Genomic DNA, 19,303 nt, shown 5'->3' with positions numbered 1-19,303 from the left:
CAAGTAAAAGTTAATTACAACTTAATATTAGTCATTTTTAAAGAATATTATATAATTTGAGTTATTATTATCTATATTAATTATTAAGATGTGGAAGAATTAATATTCTGAGAAATAATCCTTTTCAACATATCTCAATTATTTCTCACGACGGAGCAATTAAAAATCATTATATGGCTAATAATCATGTAAATTACTAACGTCCTCGAAATAAAAAGTATCCGCATAGAGCATAAACATATACGCGTAAATTGATATTTACAACAATTCAAATTATATGCCTTTATCTCTCCATCCTCGTTCTAATCTCCGGCGAAGGGGACTTTATCGCGGATCTTCGTCGTGCCGATTCGTGTACGAGTATAAGGCTCTGTTTCTGTTTTACTCTTTACTATCATTCGCGCGTACGTAATGGGGTAGTCGAATAGATAATGTATTTAATGTCTCAAGTATTTGATACCGACAGGGTCCGACACGTTACGGTACGCCTACGTCACAGATGAAACAAACCGGTCGCAACAATCTCGTAATTATATACAAATAAAACGCGAGATATAAGAATACCGGCGTAATCTTAATCCTCATTTATTCAAACGTCCTAATTACGGTATAAAGATTAATTAAGTTCGCCTCGCTTGCACGTTTTCAGAAAAAAATCGACTAAATATGAAATCTCTGAAACAGTAATCCGTTTAATAATTCAACAAGAATGTATTATATGCAACTTGATTAAAATTAAGAGCATATATATGAAGTTTTCATATGTTAAGAAAGATTCTCTACGCGTTGTCAGAAAGAGATATAATTAAAGTTTTCTTATAATATCTAACAGAGTTACTATACTATCATGATACTAAACAAATTAATAAAACGACTATTGTAAAATTCTTGATTATGAAACAATATAGCGACTAGCTTCATCGAGTTGTTGCGAATGACACGCTTTGATTGTAATTCCGCAACAATTTTCGCGCGCGAACAATGCGAAATGCACGCGTGAGTTACGATGGACCGATAAAGGATGAGGCTCAGAAGAAGAAACGGTAATTTGGGACTCCCCATGTCGTCTGCGCGCCGTTACATCGCCATTTCGTGTTGTGCAGGGCCGCGCTATAAATCAAAAGCGGGCGCAGCCCTGAAACACACCTTCCGTCTGCTCGCTTTTACGTCCGCACAAGGATAAATCCGATTTAAATTCTAATTATCGCAAACTATGATGAACAATGCATAAAAAGAGACATAAAAAACAGAGAGAAGTGCTTATAAATATACATATATAAATCATACAGAATACAATATATCTATATCAATCAGTGGATATAAATTAATAATTTTTTTAACAACAAAAAACTAAACATATATATCATTGTCACAAGTAATATTTTGAAATAGATTTTATATTGTTTAAAATATGCATAACTATATTTAATAATTATATATATTAAATCTTCATTTTTTTAATTTAAAAAAGAATAAATAAGAAAATAAAAGATTTACAAATCCTGCGAATAAATTCAGAAGTATCCTATTACAGAATAACTTTCTTGAAGAATAAATTTTTAAAAATATCAAAACTTGTCTTTCGCATTATCATTGCTCTAAAACGGGCAACTTTTGAAGCACATAGCTTCTATTTCATCTCATGATTTCGTGTCCACGTTTTTGTCCGCCTAGATCATCGCGACTAAATGCGTACGAAGCAACGGAAGAAGTCAAAAGGTAAGTTGTGAAACGCGCGTGGAAGCATAGAACGATTTCCCACGAGGCGGCTCTCGACAGAAGAGGCTCGCAGAGGCTGTCCCGCGGGGCATTCGTCGAACCTTCCTCCGTGGAGGAAGAAGAACTCGGCTATACGTACGTGTATGTCTATATGGCAACGCGCGCGTAGACGATCAATCTCGAGAGCGTAGCGCAAGAAGCGGTGGAACCAGGCTGCGCTCTCCGGAGAGCTTGCTAGACTAGTCTAACGAGATGTTATCCTCCTCTCCTAGCATTTTCCACTGTCCTCCTCTTACGACCCTCTTACGATCTGATCGCTGTTCTCCTCTCTCTTCCATTCTCCGCTCTCTCACTTTAACTCTCTCCTGCTCTCCTCTACCGTCCTCGATCACGATCCCTTCGAGCCTTCCCCTGCGAGAGACCGGGAGCATGCTCCAGATCTCGCTGACTCGATATCGCGGACCAACGGGGACAACAACTCGCGCGAGTAAAGAGGAAACCGATACTGGGAGCCGGGCAGGTTTAATGAACGCAATCAAATAGGATGCTATACGAAACGAATGCACGATCGAGTCCAAGTGCAGTGGACAATGTCCGGTAGGTATATAGATCGGATCGCGTAGTTGGCTCTGAATTGTACGGATCGTATATACGAGGAGCGACTCGATAAATCATCCTGAAAAATGAACGTCGATACGCGGCTATTTGTGACGGTGCATTAGTCCTCTCTCGGCGCTGATGAAGCTCGCAAACGAGACCGTCGAGGGCTCTCTCGAGTTATCGCGGTATTCAGATACGCGCCGGCATTGAACGTTCGTCGAAGAGCATCTTGATAGTGTCACTCTCGAAACGGAGAGAAGAAAATTAGGACTTTTTAATCCTTCGCGATGTATGACGATTTATAACTACAAATGCACGGAATTAATTATAATTTCGTAAAGAACGATATATTTCATTTATGACGCGTCAATGTCTAAGGCGTGCCCATTTTTTCGTCTACTTTACGCGACCCGCGTATAAGCGGTCGAGAGGTGGACAAGAGAGCCCTTTGTCTTCTCGAACGTTAACCGCACATATAAGCGCAAACTCGTCCGCTCTGAAGAACCGCTTAATAATTCTCGCTTTATGACTGCCGAGTTGCACCGCAATGCCCCCGCGCGCAGTATTCCGGCCGAGTAAACTGGCTTTTTGTGTCGGGGACAATTCCATCTCGCGCTGCCGCGCTCGTACAACATGCATCATCCTAGGAGCGGTTGTAACACTAAAAGTAATTGTACGCGCGTGCAACTCGCGCAGAGTATGGTCCCTCGTTTCAAACCGTGCGCACGATATCGCGCGGCGGCGGTCGCGTCGCGGTATACCGCCAAGCATATAACTGTGGCTATAGCTAGGCGGCGGAGATTCAGCACGCTTTACGTCCTGAATCTCCGACGGCGAGCGTGCACTAACCTTTCCGCCAAGAGAGAGAGAAAACAATCGGCCGTCCGTTCCGCCCGTTAAAATATCACCCACGACATTATCAGGAACACCCGTCCATCGCGTCGCTCGCGATTTGCCCTCTTACTGCTCACGCTAACACTGTGAGTTTAATTCAAGTTCATGAAGTTAATAACTCTTTTCTCTTTAATTGTTTAAAATTAAGAATTAGGGGAAATTGCTAATAAATAATATCTTATTAAATCTTCGAGATAATGCAAATTTGATGTTATTGACAGAGAACTTGGAAAATCGTCGCTGCAGTTTCTTCATTTCTATTTTTATCGTTTAAAATATTAATTGCTTTTGATGTAAACTTTGCGACAAACTTTCCAAATTTTGATTTTCCGCTCTGCTACAAAGTCAATGAGTATTAGCCACTTGATTCATGTCAATGACCGGCGCGTGTTTCTCACGCTCGATCGTCAGCGTCACATTTCGAGCCTGAAGGCAGGTATAAAGATATTGAGAAAGATAGGGAGTTGTTCTCGCGTGAAATAGCGCAACGAAGCGTAATCGAGACAAGCATCGATCGTCTTAATTAATTCACGCTGGCAGGGGGTAGTCTGCATTTTATCAATAAATGCTGACAGTATCTCTACTTGACACTGCTACGAATATACACAAAAAGAATATATATAGAGTCTAGGTTTTCCGTACTTCCTTTCATCTATAAACTTTTTATTACTTTATGACATATGGAATAAAACTTTCCTCTAACTAAAAACAATATCTAAAGAAGAAGTTAAATTCTACTTTATAATATAATTTTAATATTATACGACTAAAAATACAAAAACATATCGGAGTAAAACAAGATTGTTTAAAATTAAGAATTAGGGGAAATTGCTAATAAATAATATCTTATTAAATCTTCGATAATGCAAAATTGGCTTGGTAAAGCAAAAGTTCAAGAAAGTTTGCAGACGAAAAGATGTGAGACGGACATAGAAAACTACGTATATGCACATACATATTTGTATGCGCATTTACCTCGAGAGGAAATGCAAAGACTCGAAGAAGAAAACGAGGTGGAGAAACGATCCAAGAGACCCTGAGGAGAGGCAGTGCGTGACGGCGCGCGTGGGTGGCTCGACGCATAATTACGTAAGGGTCTATTAAACGGGGAATCGTTAATGGCAATCTAATGGGGGGTGGTGGCCTCGTGTCGTTGCACGCTGCACACGTAGTTGACCGTGATCAGCTCGGCTGACCACCTTGAGGACTTCTCATTTTAGAAACCGATGTGGAGGTGGAATTTTGCGAAGTGATTTATATATATATTTCTCTCGCGTTGTTAAATGGCGCATCAATGTTATACTATAAAATCCGGTTCTACGCGATATCGATAAGAATCAGGGCCACTTCTGACTGATCTCGTCTTTCAACCTGTCACAGTGACAAATTGTCTCTAGACAATGATAACTTTTACAGATTAAATAGAATTTTTTTTAGTAAAAGATATTGAGGAATATTATTCAAAATTAATTTCACACATCTACAAATATAATTGCGAGATGAAATTCAAAATACATTTATTATAAAGTATTGACATTTTAAACAAAGTATTAAAAAATCAACATTTCGTAATGTCTCATCAAAAGAAATTATTTAATATTTGCAGATTTTTATTCCATTATTCATTAAATATTCCTTATTAAAAAATGAAATCTGTTTATAATTATTTTATTCAATACAAAAAACCATTATTACTATAATATACTATAAGATTGACAGCAATGTAATAACCTAATTTTTCATGAAACTCGTAATTATATATATATACATATCTTTTATCCCTAAGTAAGAAATAAATTCATATATAATCCAACACATTTGTCTTCTATTTAAGCCAACATTTTCATCATCCGTTGAGAACCGAGACTCAGCCATAAGCGCGTGCATGCGTAAAACACAAATAGCAATAAAAAGGCAGAACGACAACGAAACTCACGTACGCGATCGCGAGGCGAACCGCACGTTATCTGAAACGAACGAACGTACAAGACCGTGAGAGTGTGGCGCGTAGCGATCGATTTAGACGAGTCCGCGAGCTTTTTGCTCGTCTGGCTTCGATCCGGTTGATGGATGATCCGCGGCCGTAATATAGTCGGCATGCGAATCAACTTTGCTGACTCTCCAGGTCTCGATCCACCTTCCTTGAATTCGTGCACATATATGTACGCTCTGCTGACTAGCGAGTGACTTCCCCGAACACAAAACGATGACCGATAAAAACAAATTCAAGGTTGTCATTTTTTCTCGTTAAGTTTCTCCCGTATGCAGAAACATCTTTCACCGAGAAAAAATTTTCGCTATAAGAAAGCGAGTCCCTTCATCGCTAGCGGTGATATTAATTTAAATGCGAAGAAAATCATTAAATATTCGAGTGACTCATTATCACCTTTTAATTTTATCAGTAAAATTTCTCAGAGTGTTTGCTAAACAAATGAAAACATTGAGAAAAATATATCGCGATTCTATCAATTGTGAAAGTGTAATAAAAAAAAAAACGCTCGCGGCAATGAGAGCCGTTCTCAATTTCAAGTTCGAGTTCGACTCGTGCTCGAGTAATCCGAGAAACGCGCCCATGTCGCGAACGATAAATTTTTCTCATCACTGTTCGGAAACCTGTTTAGAACCGCCACAATTATAAATGCGCATAATATCGACCGGTGACTTGCCGGAAAATTATACTAACTGATATTCCGCTTGCAATTAGATGAGATTTTTATTTTTAATTAATTATTTCGCGCAGTAAAATCCAATCTTTTTTGTTCTTGTTCCGCGTAGTATAACTCAATATCATTCGCGTAATAAATGTCTTACAAAATATCATTGATATTTTGAAGAGAATGAAAATGCTTCAATGAGAAAATATAACAAGTAAGTAAATCGATGAATAAAAATTCATCTAACAACTGGCATAACTTAAATTCTCACCAGAACATTATTTATATTATGTGAGATAAATTGACGATATATACACACAAAGGAAGAATTTAACTTGCATAAATGCAAGAAAAATAATTATAAAAAAAATAATGTGTCTATATAAAAATTGTATCAGCTAAAATAAAACGTAAATAATGAACGTTTCTAATCTATCGTCGACCTATTCAAAGTATCTTATTTATCTCTATCTGGTTCATCGTATTTTTTTCATCACTTAGCTTTCTCTTCTCTAAAGGAAATATCAATGTACAATAATCAACCTAAATTTGATGATGAATATTAGAAAGTAGACAATCGAGCCTTTATGTAATTTCGAATACGATTTAATGTCATCATCGAATTAGCCTCATATATCTAATAGGAGCATGATGGAAAGAAAAAAAAGGAATATAGGTATTAATAATCGCGCATCCGCTATTCATTTCGCCTGACAGTTTCATCAGTATTCCGTCACGTTGGACGGCAGAAGGAACGATAATTTCCCGCTCGCCGCCGCGGGGAAACTGCAATCGCGAATCTTTCCTGGCGCATCCGTGGTGCGCTCAGAACTTTCCCTTTCGTACGGGACCACGATTGAGGGAATCAGGAAAAACTCCTCGACCTAATCTGATACTGCAAAATCACGAAAAAGAAACTTTCACCACGAAACAAAACCTTCACGAGACGCGCGGATTCTTAATCATCCTCTCCCGCAATCGAAGTAATCATCGGTATCATCAGTATGACGACCGTCCCGACTGGCGCAATATATAACGACATGAAGAAAAATCTCGTCAAAAAGACTTTAATGCGAAAATATCATGAGAAAGAGTGAACCTATCCATTTACTAGATAATGTTAGATGCTCGAAATATATACGATTAGGAAATATAATAATTTAAAAAAAAACTTTCCCGAAAAAATAATTATTTTTAAATTGAGTAATATCTATATAATCTACATACTATTTCTACTAATTGATCTTGGCCCATTAAACTCACAAATAAATTAATTCATATATGTATAACATATTAATATGCATAATTTAATTTTAACTTTAATTTTTTTATTCGCACGTCTATTATTACACCATAAATAGAGACACTTTAAAAAAATATTTAAAAATTTGGTTTGGTTCGCAAAACTCGGATGATAAAAAGGCAAGTCAGTGCACCAAGATAATAACAGGCGAAATAACACGTTACAAAGCCCAATGAACCCCAAACCGTATTATGAGTACCTTCGCGCGAATCCGCGGCGCGATCGACCAAGATTTTACACGGCGGATGCCTTCACGGGCCGAAGCTATTTCTCGCCGTTGTCCAACGCCGTAATGACGGATAATGACATAGGCCGTATAAAGCCGCAAAACGAGAGAGAGAGAGAGAGAGAGAGAGAGAGAGAGAGAGAGAGAGAGAGAGAGAGAGAGAGAGAGGAAGACGCAGCTAACTCCTAGCTGTAATATAAAATGGCGAGAGCGCCGCGTCCGTTCACCGCGGACGAGCGCGTTCACCTATGCAACGTACGTATGCGCATCGAGATGTTTGTTACACATATACGAAACGTGTTGCACCGCGTCTCCACTGATCGTATTCATTTAATCATGTTATTCGAATTAGATTAAATAAAACTTAAAACCGTATTAAATAAGATACGGAATTTAATTTCATATCTTGGAATATGAATGGTTCAACAGTCACATTTTAATTAGAGATCGCAACCGAGATTAGAATCAACTGAGAAGCGGAATGATCATTCACGTAAACCTCTGAGGCCTATTAAAATATCGTGCGATTGTGTGATAAGTCTTGCAATATTACGTAAATATATGACGAAATAATTATTAGATCTCACATTGCGTTTTAATTTGTTTCGAACGAAATAAATTGTGTCTGTGTCGATATTAATTATTAATATCAACACAGACTAAGAAAGATTAGAAGAAAATTGGCGCATTATAAAAATAAATGAAGTTAATAATCACTAGCGCGTTTCTATTTTCATTAAATAAATTAAGAGACAATGTGATTCTGTGAGAAATATTTCTTTCTTCTATTTGTGGTTGTGAGAAATGTCGATATGTATATATATCGAAAAAATCTCTCGACATTAATTCTTTTGCGACTGTTATATACAATATTTAATCCATGAAGAAAGCCGAACGCAAGCTTCAAATTATAAACCCCTAATTAAGTATTCACAGAACGATCAAAATATATCGAGGGATAAGGCGATGACAAGCGAAACGACTTACCGGTTCAAGAGCGGCGATACATAATGCGCAGCAGTGAAGTTGTCGCTCTCGATCTCTGTTCATAGATCTCTTTTTCCTTCGCCTGTTCTTAGATTTCTTCATTGCACACAGTCACACGTTTGCAGAAATACGATTAATTACGACCGCATGGGATTTAATTGCGCGACATTACACTCGCGACGTTAATGCGAAATATTAATAAATAATTATTGTACCACGGTTTTCTATTAATTGAATAGTTTAATCAAATGGCTTGGCAAATAGTCTTAATTTGCGATTACAATTCAAAGAAATGATGATGGACGAATCATATCTTAATCGCCACTAAAACTTTAAATTGAGATATGTTCAAATTCCAAACATCGTTTAAAAAATATTTATTACTCGTAAACGTCGCAGTGAAACAGTAATTTATAATTAATATCCCTTATCGCTCTTCAATTTTTACTTCGCATGAGTAAACTACATAAAATATATCATGTATATGTTTCCGAAATTAGCTAACGTCGTAATATGTCTATGAATATGTTAATCGTGGTACATTAATTAATCGTGTCAATCGAGGAACGATAATTATTCACAAAAATGATCACTATATTACGAGAGATAACGCGGCGACGCACGGAGCGACGTGCTAGCTCCGAGCGTTCAAGCATAAATGATCGAGCGGCGACCTAGTCTTTAAAAGTCAACGCGTAACGTGCGTTACATGTGTTTACCAAGGCCAAGGTCTCGCGCCGAATTTCAAAATACTGAGTGCTCCGCGGCGTAAAATATGCCGAATATATTGTTTCTCGTATTATAATTTAATATCGATCGCGATGGGCTATTTATTTTATATATTTTACACTGCGTTTTTTATAGATATGATCCGACTCGCGCGTTACTTCGCGATCTATGTTCAAAATTCATATACTATATGGGCAAATTACGTATAAACTTAGTGAAATGTATAACGCGGATTGCAAATACGGATGCAAGAAAAAAAACTATTATATTGCTTCTCAATATCACGAAATAATGAAACTCTCGTCTCTTAGCTCTGATTTTTACGATTAAGTAAGTAAAATACCGAAATACTTGAAACAGTTTCAATATGGCTCTAAATTAGCCATAAATTACGAAATATACTTTCGCGGAATAATAATATAATTAATAATTGATAACGATCGTACTTCGAAAAACATAATATGATACTACGATTCTCGCGACCATCTAACCTGCCCAAGTGTGAACATTCGAACGAATAATTTATATCATTTATATATCCATATCAAATTTGAAAAGATTAATTTCAAAAAAGCGGATATCGCTGCCTTATTAATAAATATATATATGCACGAAAAAGATTCAATATTATCATCCTAGATATAAAAATATCATGATATTTAGAAAAATGTATATTCTATAACTTCTAGTTTGCATTAAAAATATCATTATCGCAATTTTTCTCGATTTAATATTTAATTAAAAAATTATTAATATGCATGCGTGTAATTTATTGACACAATTTAATCGCGAAAGACGTGAGCTAAATCAATGCAAATGCTAAGATAAGCCTGGTAATATGATTAATATGAATTTCATTATTGCGGGGCTTATAGATAGTTTCCACAAATTTCACGAGAACTTATCGGAATGCTAGTGAGGACCCCTGCCTTGGAGAGTCGATTTAGTATATAATGAAGAGAAAGAGACAGTGCGCGGCTTCCATTTCTCTCCATTCTACGTAAGTACCTAACATGATGCGAAAGGGTTACATTCATTTATGCATGGCTGACTGCTAGCCGATAATCATCCCACTTCTCCACGCATTCTTTTTTAATTAGCGCGTACGGCGGTCCCTATTACGCTCGTCATGTAAAAGCCTCTCTTACGACTCTAATGGAGAAGAGAAAATTGAAGAATTATATAAATAGCGCTCTGTGTGTACAGTGATTATTCTTCTCTAAGGTATTCTCTCAACTTTTCTCTTTTTAAGTGCGCAAATTTTTCTCGTAAAATTAATTAATTATCAAAAAAAGATTTAAAATATATATATATATATATATATATATATATGTCATATATATTTTTTATATATAAAATATATAAAGAATATAATATCTCAGGTATATAAAAAATATATATCATTTTAATATATTCTAACAATTTAAATAACATATTCGCTCTTCAGCTTTAATTTCACGAAAACAGAAGATATAAGCCAAACATATACTTATCCAGTTCTATTCAAGAATTCGACACTTCGACCAACAGGCGACACGCGATTCACGCGTTTTTCCTGCTTCGTCAAAAATACTCTTTTATTACTGCCTTTAACGTCGACGCGGGAATGCGTTTACTGCCATCAGTTATGTGCCATTGTACTGCATGCCAATGGAATAGTTTTAACGGCGCGCGAAATGACGAACATTATTCGCGAGACCGGTCGAAATAACCGCGCGCCTAAAGAAAACACGTCGGCCGTACCGCGTCGCGAACAACGGAAGAGTTGCGAGACGGATAATTATTACAGCGAGAGATGGCGAATTATTATGGCATGTTGGTAACTGGCGCGCCGCTCTGTTATCCGTGATCTTTTTCTTTCCGCGCTAACGCCCGAGGCGTCGAAATCCTGCGATTATGCGAAAGTGTGCAGTCTTGTTCGTACAATCGAAATAATTCCACGATACTCGTCGAAGAGATTGAATTCGCGCGATTCAAACTTATACATTAAACTAATACAAATTTCAAATTTCATTAATTTTATTCTCGAATACAAACGTTCCCTCTTTAGCTTATAATAGTCTATTAAAAAGTAAAAAAACAGAATGTTTTTCAAAAAAAATTATAATTTTCTTTATCTATAATCTTGCAACTGTGATATGATTTATGATATAAATGGTAATGTTCCGTGGATTTATTTTGCAATTACGTCTTCCTAAGTATCTTTGAACTGTTTCTTCGTTAAATGGTGAAAGTTAAATGTAATAAAATTTGACACATTAAAAAATTTTATCGTGCGCGGCAAAATTTTATTACGTGCTGTGATACTTTTAAATAAATCTGTCACTACTGCATGTTTAGATAAATCAAAACAGTCTCTTAAAAACGCGATCGTTAAAAGTAGCAAGAGCTGCAATGTTATCGATACGTATAGATAACTTTTATTTGCCACTTGCATAATCAAAACAGTGATTTTTCCGATTGCCACGTGTTTCTCTCGTCGGAATTTGGCTCATTCTTCGACATTACCTCGTAATATCTAACTAAAGCGTACTCTACTCTTGGCATAAATCATACTGCATTGAGTCATATCCGCAAAGTTCTAACACAAATGGGAAAAGCAGCTAAATCTTATTTGCAACTATAATAATAAAAATAATACAAATTGATTATATCTTGTTATCTTTGAATTAAAAATAATATAAATTATACTTCGGCAAAGTTTTTAGCATATCGAGCATAAAATTTATTTATATTTAGCTAATTGATCCTTTTTGTGGATTCTGTTTGCTTTTATATTCATATATCGTATATATTAAAATTTTTTCTCGTGCCACACTAATATTGATAAATAATATCGACAATTTTCAGTTACCAAACAAAGGCAACGCATTACGATACATTTCAACACGTTGAACCGTGAAGAAAGAAGGGAAAAAAGGAAACACGAGGTCCTACCATAAAGCCTGATGCTGGCATCTCGTTCTCTCAAAAAAGGTTCTCTCACCGGCTACTCACATGGCAGTAAAGAGATTTTAACTATTCATTGTTCTGGCATAATAATAGGAGCGAAATAGCCGCGCGCCACACAATCCAAAGAGGAGGCGAGCTCGCGGTGAAACTCACGAGTAAAGGATCCTAAGCGAGTTAATGTCTCTAATTATGACCGGTTATAAAATTACACCCTTCGCACCCGGGTAGGAGTGACCGAACGCGTTCTGGGCAGATCATAAATTTTCTCTAAAAACGAAGAAGGAACCGGCCGCCACCGCCAGAATTTCAAGTACATTTTGCATCCCGAACAGATTATCAGTCCTTAAATCTTTAAGGCGGCTTACTTGGCATAAATCAATTCGCGAATTTTCTCCTGCTCGAAATGAACATCCTTGAAGATCGTTAAAAACAATAACAGGTAACAAACATCGCGTAATCGCAAAAGAGGCAATATTGATACGGAGATTTATTAGGGAAAAAATGAGCGTTATCTTTGCGTGCAATATAACTTTGCATCATTCCTTCAAATAGCTGAATATAGGTCAAAAGACTTGTTACCACTCTAGTAGAATTTTATATTTAATACACATCTAGAAAATCAACTTCTTTAAATTAAAAACTTTATACAAAGTTTTTTAGTTATATTCCATTATTTTCTAATATTAATCTCTTGTTTTATTAAATCGTATAATTCTATTTTCTTCGCCTAATAAATTGAAATAAATTATGAATTAATGCTTTCAGTATATAATATCTTTTCTATAACGTACGTGACATTTTCAATAGCAGATTATTGCGAAAATATGAAGAAATAAAGTATATCGTGCATTGTGGTATTTGATTTCGCATTAACGATTAGGACGAATCGAACAAGCTGCCAAGCGGTGTAATCTTAATTAAATCTCCCACGGCTATCTAATGTTCCGTGTAAGCCGAGTATCCTGAATCTTCCTAGAAAATTGCATCCTATTGCAGTCTATTCTTCGCGGCAACCCTGCTGAGCCACGCGAACGAATGCCGTGGCAGTTGTAGTAGCCCTGATAAGGCTCCGCGTAGACTGTATCTCATAATATAAATCCTCTTATCGAAAACCGTGAAAGGAAACCACACGTTGCACTTGCAACTTGAAACGTAACGCGTTTCGTCGGGGATAAATTGAATTCCCGCCTTTACGTGATTATCCTTTGACTTCTCGTCGCGTTCTTAATTAATATCTACATCAATTTTCTAATAAAATTATTTTTGCAACTGAAAAGATCTCAAAGTACATTTACTTTTAATACAAAAAATGTGTACATGTTATTAATCGCGAAAATTAAATAGATATGAAATGTCACACTTGCATTTCAATTTGCAATTCCAACATTACTTAGAAAAAGATTTTAAGTCTAAATTAATTTTATTCTTCCGCAAAAGATTCCACATCTTTCATCTCACTATTACTAAAGAGAATGATAATTTTGTTTAATTAATTTTAAATTTGATAATGTGGTGTAATGTATAAAACAAATTCGTAAAATAGAGCATTTCAGCAAGAATGTGATCGTAAAATAGAGAAAAATATTGCGACTCGTTAGAGATAAACACAATACAAGATAATGAGCTAGCATCTTTTGAAAAAAAGACGCGCTATATCGAAAATTCATATTAGGGCGGCGCAAAAGAACAAGCAATTACAAAGCGCGGTCATTAAATTTCGCAGATGTCTTATGGACTGGCCCGAGCCGCGCCAAATTGGAATCGCGTGATTCATTAAAGGATTACCTTACGAGCTGTAAATAACATTAGGATATCGTAAATTCGCGGTCGTTAAATAAACGCTCGCGGCACGTCCGCGACCGGCGAACAGTTATCCGTAGGCTACGTTCGCACGAAGTCCCCCGCTTTTAACAGCAGCCTCGACACGTATACGTATACCATTCGCATCAAGGTTGAAGGAGGATTCTAATACACGGACCGATGCCAGAAACGTTTTCCGCGCCGGTGCATATATACATATGCATTCGCCGTACGACTGACATTGTCGCACGTCGAAGAAGAATCCGCCATCCACTCGCGGAAAACTATTCGCTCTCGGCGATCACCTAAGAATACTTGATTTCCCCTATTTCAGCTATTTTAATCTGGAGAAAATAATTCAAATACATGAAGAAAGTTTAATTTCGCAATTCAAAAGTAACTCAAAACTTTTGGATCTAAAACTTCAGAGATTAGTTCCATTAAGAAAAAAGAAATAGTTTCGTCAAAAGGTCCCTTGCTAAAATATATAACGTGCATATATTTAAAGAAATATCGTACAAATATAAGCTAAATAGTAATTACCATTTTGCTCGATAAAACTTGATCATAAATTAATTAGATTATTGTTAATACGGCGTGCGATAAGTTCAACGAGCCGTGAAGAAAGCCGGTTATTGCTTTCTTTCTATTATAATAATCACCGAATATCGCGCTCGAAAAACTGTAACGAGCAGCGCAAAAGCGTTCAAACAATCGTTTGTCATTACCAGGGAATCATAGTCCATTAATTTCAACTCGCACGCGAGATCCGCGAGGCGATATTTTTCTAACGCCTCGGCGGATCGTGATAAACACATATTGACAATAGTCCTGTTCGTTTTAGCTGAACAATTATTGCACGGTTCATCTTTCCTCTTTTTCTTTTCATGAAAAGGAGAAAAGAAAAGATAAAGTCTTTTGATCTAAGGCGAAATGCAATCGTCGCGGCAAAAAGGCTCGGCCGGCGTCGATCTCGGTATGCTGATCGCGTTAAAATTCATTTGCTGCACTCATCGCGTTTGACTGCCAATAGAAAGTGCGGTCGCGCGACTAATCTGCACTCACAAAGGAGCCCTCGCGAGGATTCATCGGCTTTGCGGTCGACACACGTGCTTCCGCCTTTCTAAGTGCATGCAAATTAATCGATTTGATCGAGACGACGGATGCGGCCCGACAAAATGAGCGTCGCGCATTTCTAAAGACCATGGGAACGGTTTCCGACCCGTGTCTATTATCGGACGTTTTAATTGCGATACTGTACACGTCGCAAGACGCTTCTACGAACCATAGCATTTGAAAAGCAGACGAGCTTCGTATAGAATTAATTAGAGTCCGACGATTCCAGTGACAACGTCGAAATTCGATTGGTATTTAATTCAAATAATAAAATCCAAATATATAAATGTATTTTTCAACAAATCTGTGGAGAAGAGAGCAGTTGAGAATGTGTAAAAATAAAATTTTAATATATATATACATATGTATATATTATACATATATAACTGTGGTACCATTGCTAAATCATATTATAATGAACCGCAATTTTTCGATACTTGACAAAAACAAATTATACACATCATCAATAATAATTATATAAATATCGATAACTTAAATAATTTAATTGGTTGACGTAAAGTAGATTTTAGTAAGTTCGTTCTTTTGGAAATATAAATTCACAATCAAATTTCAGGATCTACGAGATTTGCCGAGAATTCTGCGAGACGTAAGTATTGCCGCGAAGCGAATAGAGGATGCGCGAGCGCGTACTTTCACAGAAGCAACCGAGTGCAAAGGTCGTTCTTCATCGGCAAAGCTGAGACGAGCAACAAAGTTCAGGCATTCACCGTCATTGCAATGATCGCCGGAGAGTGCATCTTCGCGCGAGAATAAAAGGAAGAAGATAGATAAGGATGCAGTGACGGTAAAATGTCTTGTAGAGATGCTCCTTTCACCCTTCTATATTATTATATTTTTATATAGGTGCAATTTTTTTCCCTATTCTAAAGTACTGTACTGTGAGGAAGATATAATCGCGGACCGTGAGAATTATACTATTATTTTACTAATGCGAGAATGATAAAAAGGAAAACGCGCATTATGATTTTTCCAACGCAAGTACAATAGTATATTGCGTTATTATTATCGATCCACGTTTAATTATTCTTCTTACATATTAAATTGCTTTTGAATTCAAATTTTTATCGTATCTTGCTTTCTTGTTGCGCCTCTCGTAATTGATATCATAATTAATATCCCACTTCACAAATAAATTTCTATTTCATTTGTCAATAATGTTTCAAATAGAAACTTTCAGCTATTAATCTTTCAGGTATCATAACGAATCCGATATAATCTATATGTATGTCGCTATATTAAATTACAAGCACGAATATAAGGACGCTCGCAGAATTAAAAACTGAAATATAGATTTAAAGAGAAAATAATGCACGATATTCCTGTGTTTTCGTACTGTACTTTTCTAATATTTTGATCCCTTTACAATTAATAAATCAGAATGTATTTACTTTTTCATAGAAACAATCGAGAGCTGATTAATATCTTGACTTCGCCCGTTCGCCGAGAGCGAATTAAAGCGGAATGCTAAAACTCATTGACTCACCTATATCCGGACGCGGCCGCTCCTCCCTAGGTGCCGGAAGGAGTTCCACGTCGTACTCCAAGGTCGCCGCATCCCCGGCGCGCGCCAGCACCACCAGCACCACCAGCACCACTGAAATCGGGAGCAACGACGTCAGCAACACTGTCCTAACCGATGTCCGACCGACGAGCGTCATTTTTCGGCGAACGCGCGATCAAATACCACTGTTCCGCACTCGGTCTTTGCGCCGCGGTCACCGCGCGTCGTGTCGATCGCGGTCACATTTTCTTTCCGACACGCGGTGGGTTTTTCACCGCGCCCGGGCACGTTCTACCCGAGAAGCTCGCGGCCGAGCGAGCGAGTCTCGAAACGAGGACGAAGACTTCGAAACGACTTCGCGAACGTCGATGTCCGCGCACCGCGACGGTGCTCCATGTGAACTCAGCCCCGCGCGCGCGCGCGCGCGCCGCGTAAAAATCGCGGAGTATCACGTGACCGCACTCTGTTGTACCTCGAGCGCGCGCGGACAAGGGCCGAGAGGGCCGGGAGGAAGGAAGGAAGAACCGGGAGAGAATATCGCCACGCTGCGCGCTGTCAGCCGGTAGCGCGTGCTACCTGTTTTGAAAGAAGTGTGCGCCCGTCACACCAGCCCATGCCGCACTGCTATACCACGCTATACGCTATACCGCGGTCAGGTGTTTCGAGCCAGTCGCCACGCGAGCCGCGACATCTCCCGAACGTTCACCGAAGCGGTTGCGCGCGCGAACAAACCGCGAGTCCCCGAAGTGAGCCGCGTACGCCCGTCTCCCCGGCCCCGCGGCGACCCGCCGCCAATTTCATTCATGGGAACGCGCGCGCTTTTCGCTTCGCTCTTCGCTCCGCTTCCACCCTCGCCCGTTCGCCCGCGCATGCATAAGCGCAAGCGCGCGCGGGCACCCCTTCCCCGCTTCTACTCGCCGTACGTTGCACGTACGATTACGTTACTTAACGCAATTTTTTATCGTACGTCGCAAATCGCCTGACGATCAGACAGAGAGATAAAAGAGCAACATCGTTCAGATATCTGTATATGAAGAAATTAAATGTTTCCAGCACAATTATTGTTCTTACTACCTATATTAAGCGTTTTTGATACAGAATTAATATGATAAAAATTGCGCGAATTAAGTGAGCATTTCTCTCTATTACAGTCGCAGTTGCACGAGAAAGGAGTTAATTATTTATATTAATTAACATTGATTGTCAATATTTCCAACTTTTCCGATCTCTTTCTCTTCAAGATGTATCGAAACGCGAATAATACTTAACAAAATATGACTTCTAAATCTTGTATGTTATACCAATTGTAAATCGAAAATCCGGAAACATAAAATTAAGAACAGAGCAAGCAGGCGGCGCGGCGGTCCTAAATCGTTACCGAAAAATGGCGGCGGGAGAGAACACCTTTTTTCGGTATATCGATTCGCGACGGCAAACGGCCCGGAATTCACGCAGCAGCCTTGATATGTGTCTCCCTCGCCGCTATAACCGGGCATACCTACCGAGATTTAATTAAGCCCGGTCGGGAGAAAAAAGCCGTTGATGCAGGAAGCGCGATGGGTTTCGAGTGCGCAAGCAGCGGACCGCTCGAGCTCCGAGCCCCGACAGCCCCGTTATGCGCGCGGACGAGTCCATTGGCGTAGTGGCGCGTCGATCGATTCGGATCGATATCGAAGCCGCGCGGTGCGATCTGAAGTGCGCGGCGCGCGGCGCTTCAAGGAACGTCATTTCGCGCGCGCCTTCATCCCCTTTCGCTACTGGCCCCAAATTATTTCCACAGCCGATATCTTTAACGACTCCTCATATTTGTAGACAGATTGAGAGAGACGACAACGCGATAATTCCACGCTTATTAAATTATATCAAACTATGCTTTTAGCCTCTTCGAAGAATCTCGTGTCTCTCCACGGCTCCCTTTACGGGCTGTACTCGCTTGAAAAATTTTCGACACGCGACGGACGGACCGGTTAATCTGCGTTTACGGCGTTTACCTTATCGGCCTCCCTTCCTTCCTCCTTCCCTCTCTGTTCTGTCCGCTCTTGCTCTCTGTCTCTGTCGACCGCGAGGCGGACAGGTGGCCTGTGGTTTTCTATCCCGAGGAGGAGGAAAGACGCCCGCCGCCCGGTCGATGCACCTGGATCGCGGCAACGGCAACGGTGTGATGTTTGTCTCGAATCGCACTCGCACTCGCGCTCCCCCTCGCTCTTCCGGCTTTTCCGGCGCGAATACGCGCGCGGGAACCGTTGATATAATGATTTCTGTGATATTTATAGAAATCTTGGCAGAGATCTGATGAGATATAATGAATAAGCTCTGTAATAAATGCTCATTAATTGTGCCATTATTCATTATTAATATCTAAAGTGATAAAGAAAATGTATACAATTTAGTATTTACAGCACTTCTTATTTAGATTAATCTGAGAATTTTCTTATTATTTATTGATGTGTGAATGTAACTGATTGTGAATATACCGATAATCATTACGATATGAATGCAAACGATATTTGACAAATAACGTCGTTATAAAGATTAAATCGATAACGACTCATAATTTTAATTCTAGTTAATGTGAAATACGATTCTCTATATGCAAGTTTGAAAAATGTTTTATCAAATAGATTCAATCGATAACAACTCATAAATCAGCTTTTAATTAACGAGAAATAAGATTTTCATTATTTGAAAAATGTTTTATTAACTAGATTCTAGAAATAGCGAGTCTCCACGTTGTCTCTGACGAAATACTGGAAAAGTGTGATTAAATTACCAGTTATAGAGCTAGATTATGCGCGATTCGA

At 38.4% G+C, this 19,303-nt stretch overlaps 1 protein-coding gene across 2 annotated transcripts in view; it reads right to left on the bottom strand.

Annotated features, from left to right (window-relative positions):
* LOC143899196 (uncharacterized) overlaps window positions 1-17,125 on the bottom strand; it is a 175,351-nt gene extending 158,226 nt beyond the window's left edge. For both annotated transcript variants that reach the window (XM_077409275.1, XM_077409284.1), the window contains exon 1: window positions 16,485-17,125. In XM_077409275.1, coding sequence (XP_077265401.1) covers window positions 16,485-16,659 — 175 coding nt within the window. In that variant the 5' untranslated portion in view covers window positions 16,660-17,125. The remainder of the gene's footprint in view (window positions 1-16,484) is intronic.
* Window positions 17,126-19,303: the final 2,178 nt, after the last annotated feature.

This window comes from Temnothorax americanus, unplaced genomic scaffold (genome assembly GCF_048541705.1).
Source record: "Temnothorax americanus isolate GAGA-0224 unplaced genomic scaffold, ASM4854170v1 Scaffold10, whole genome shotgun sequence".
Classification (NCBI taxonomy): domain Eukaryota; kingdom Metazoa; phylum Arthropoda; class Insecta; order Hymenoptera; family Formicidae; genus Temnothorax; species Temnothorax americanus.
This window is presented reverse-complemented; position numbering and strand designations above follow the sequence as displayed.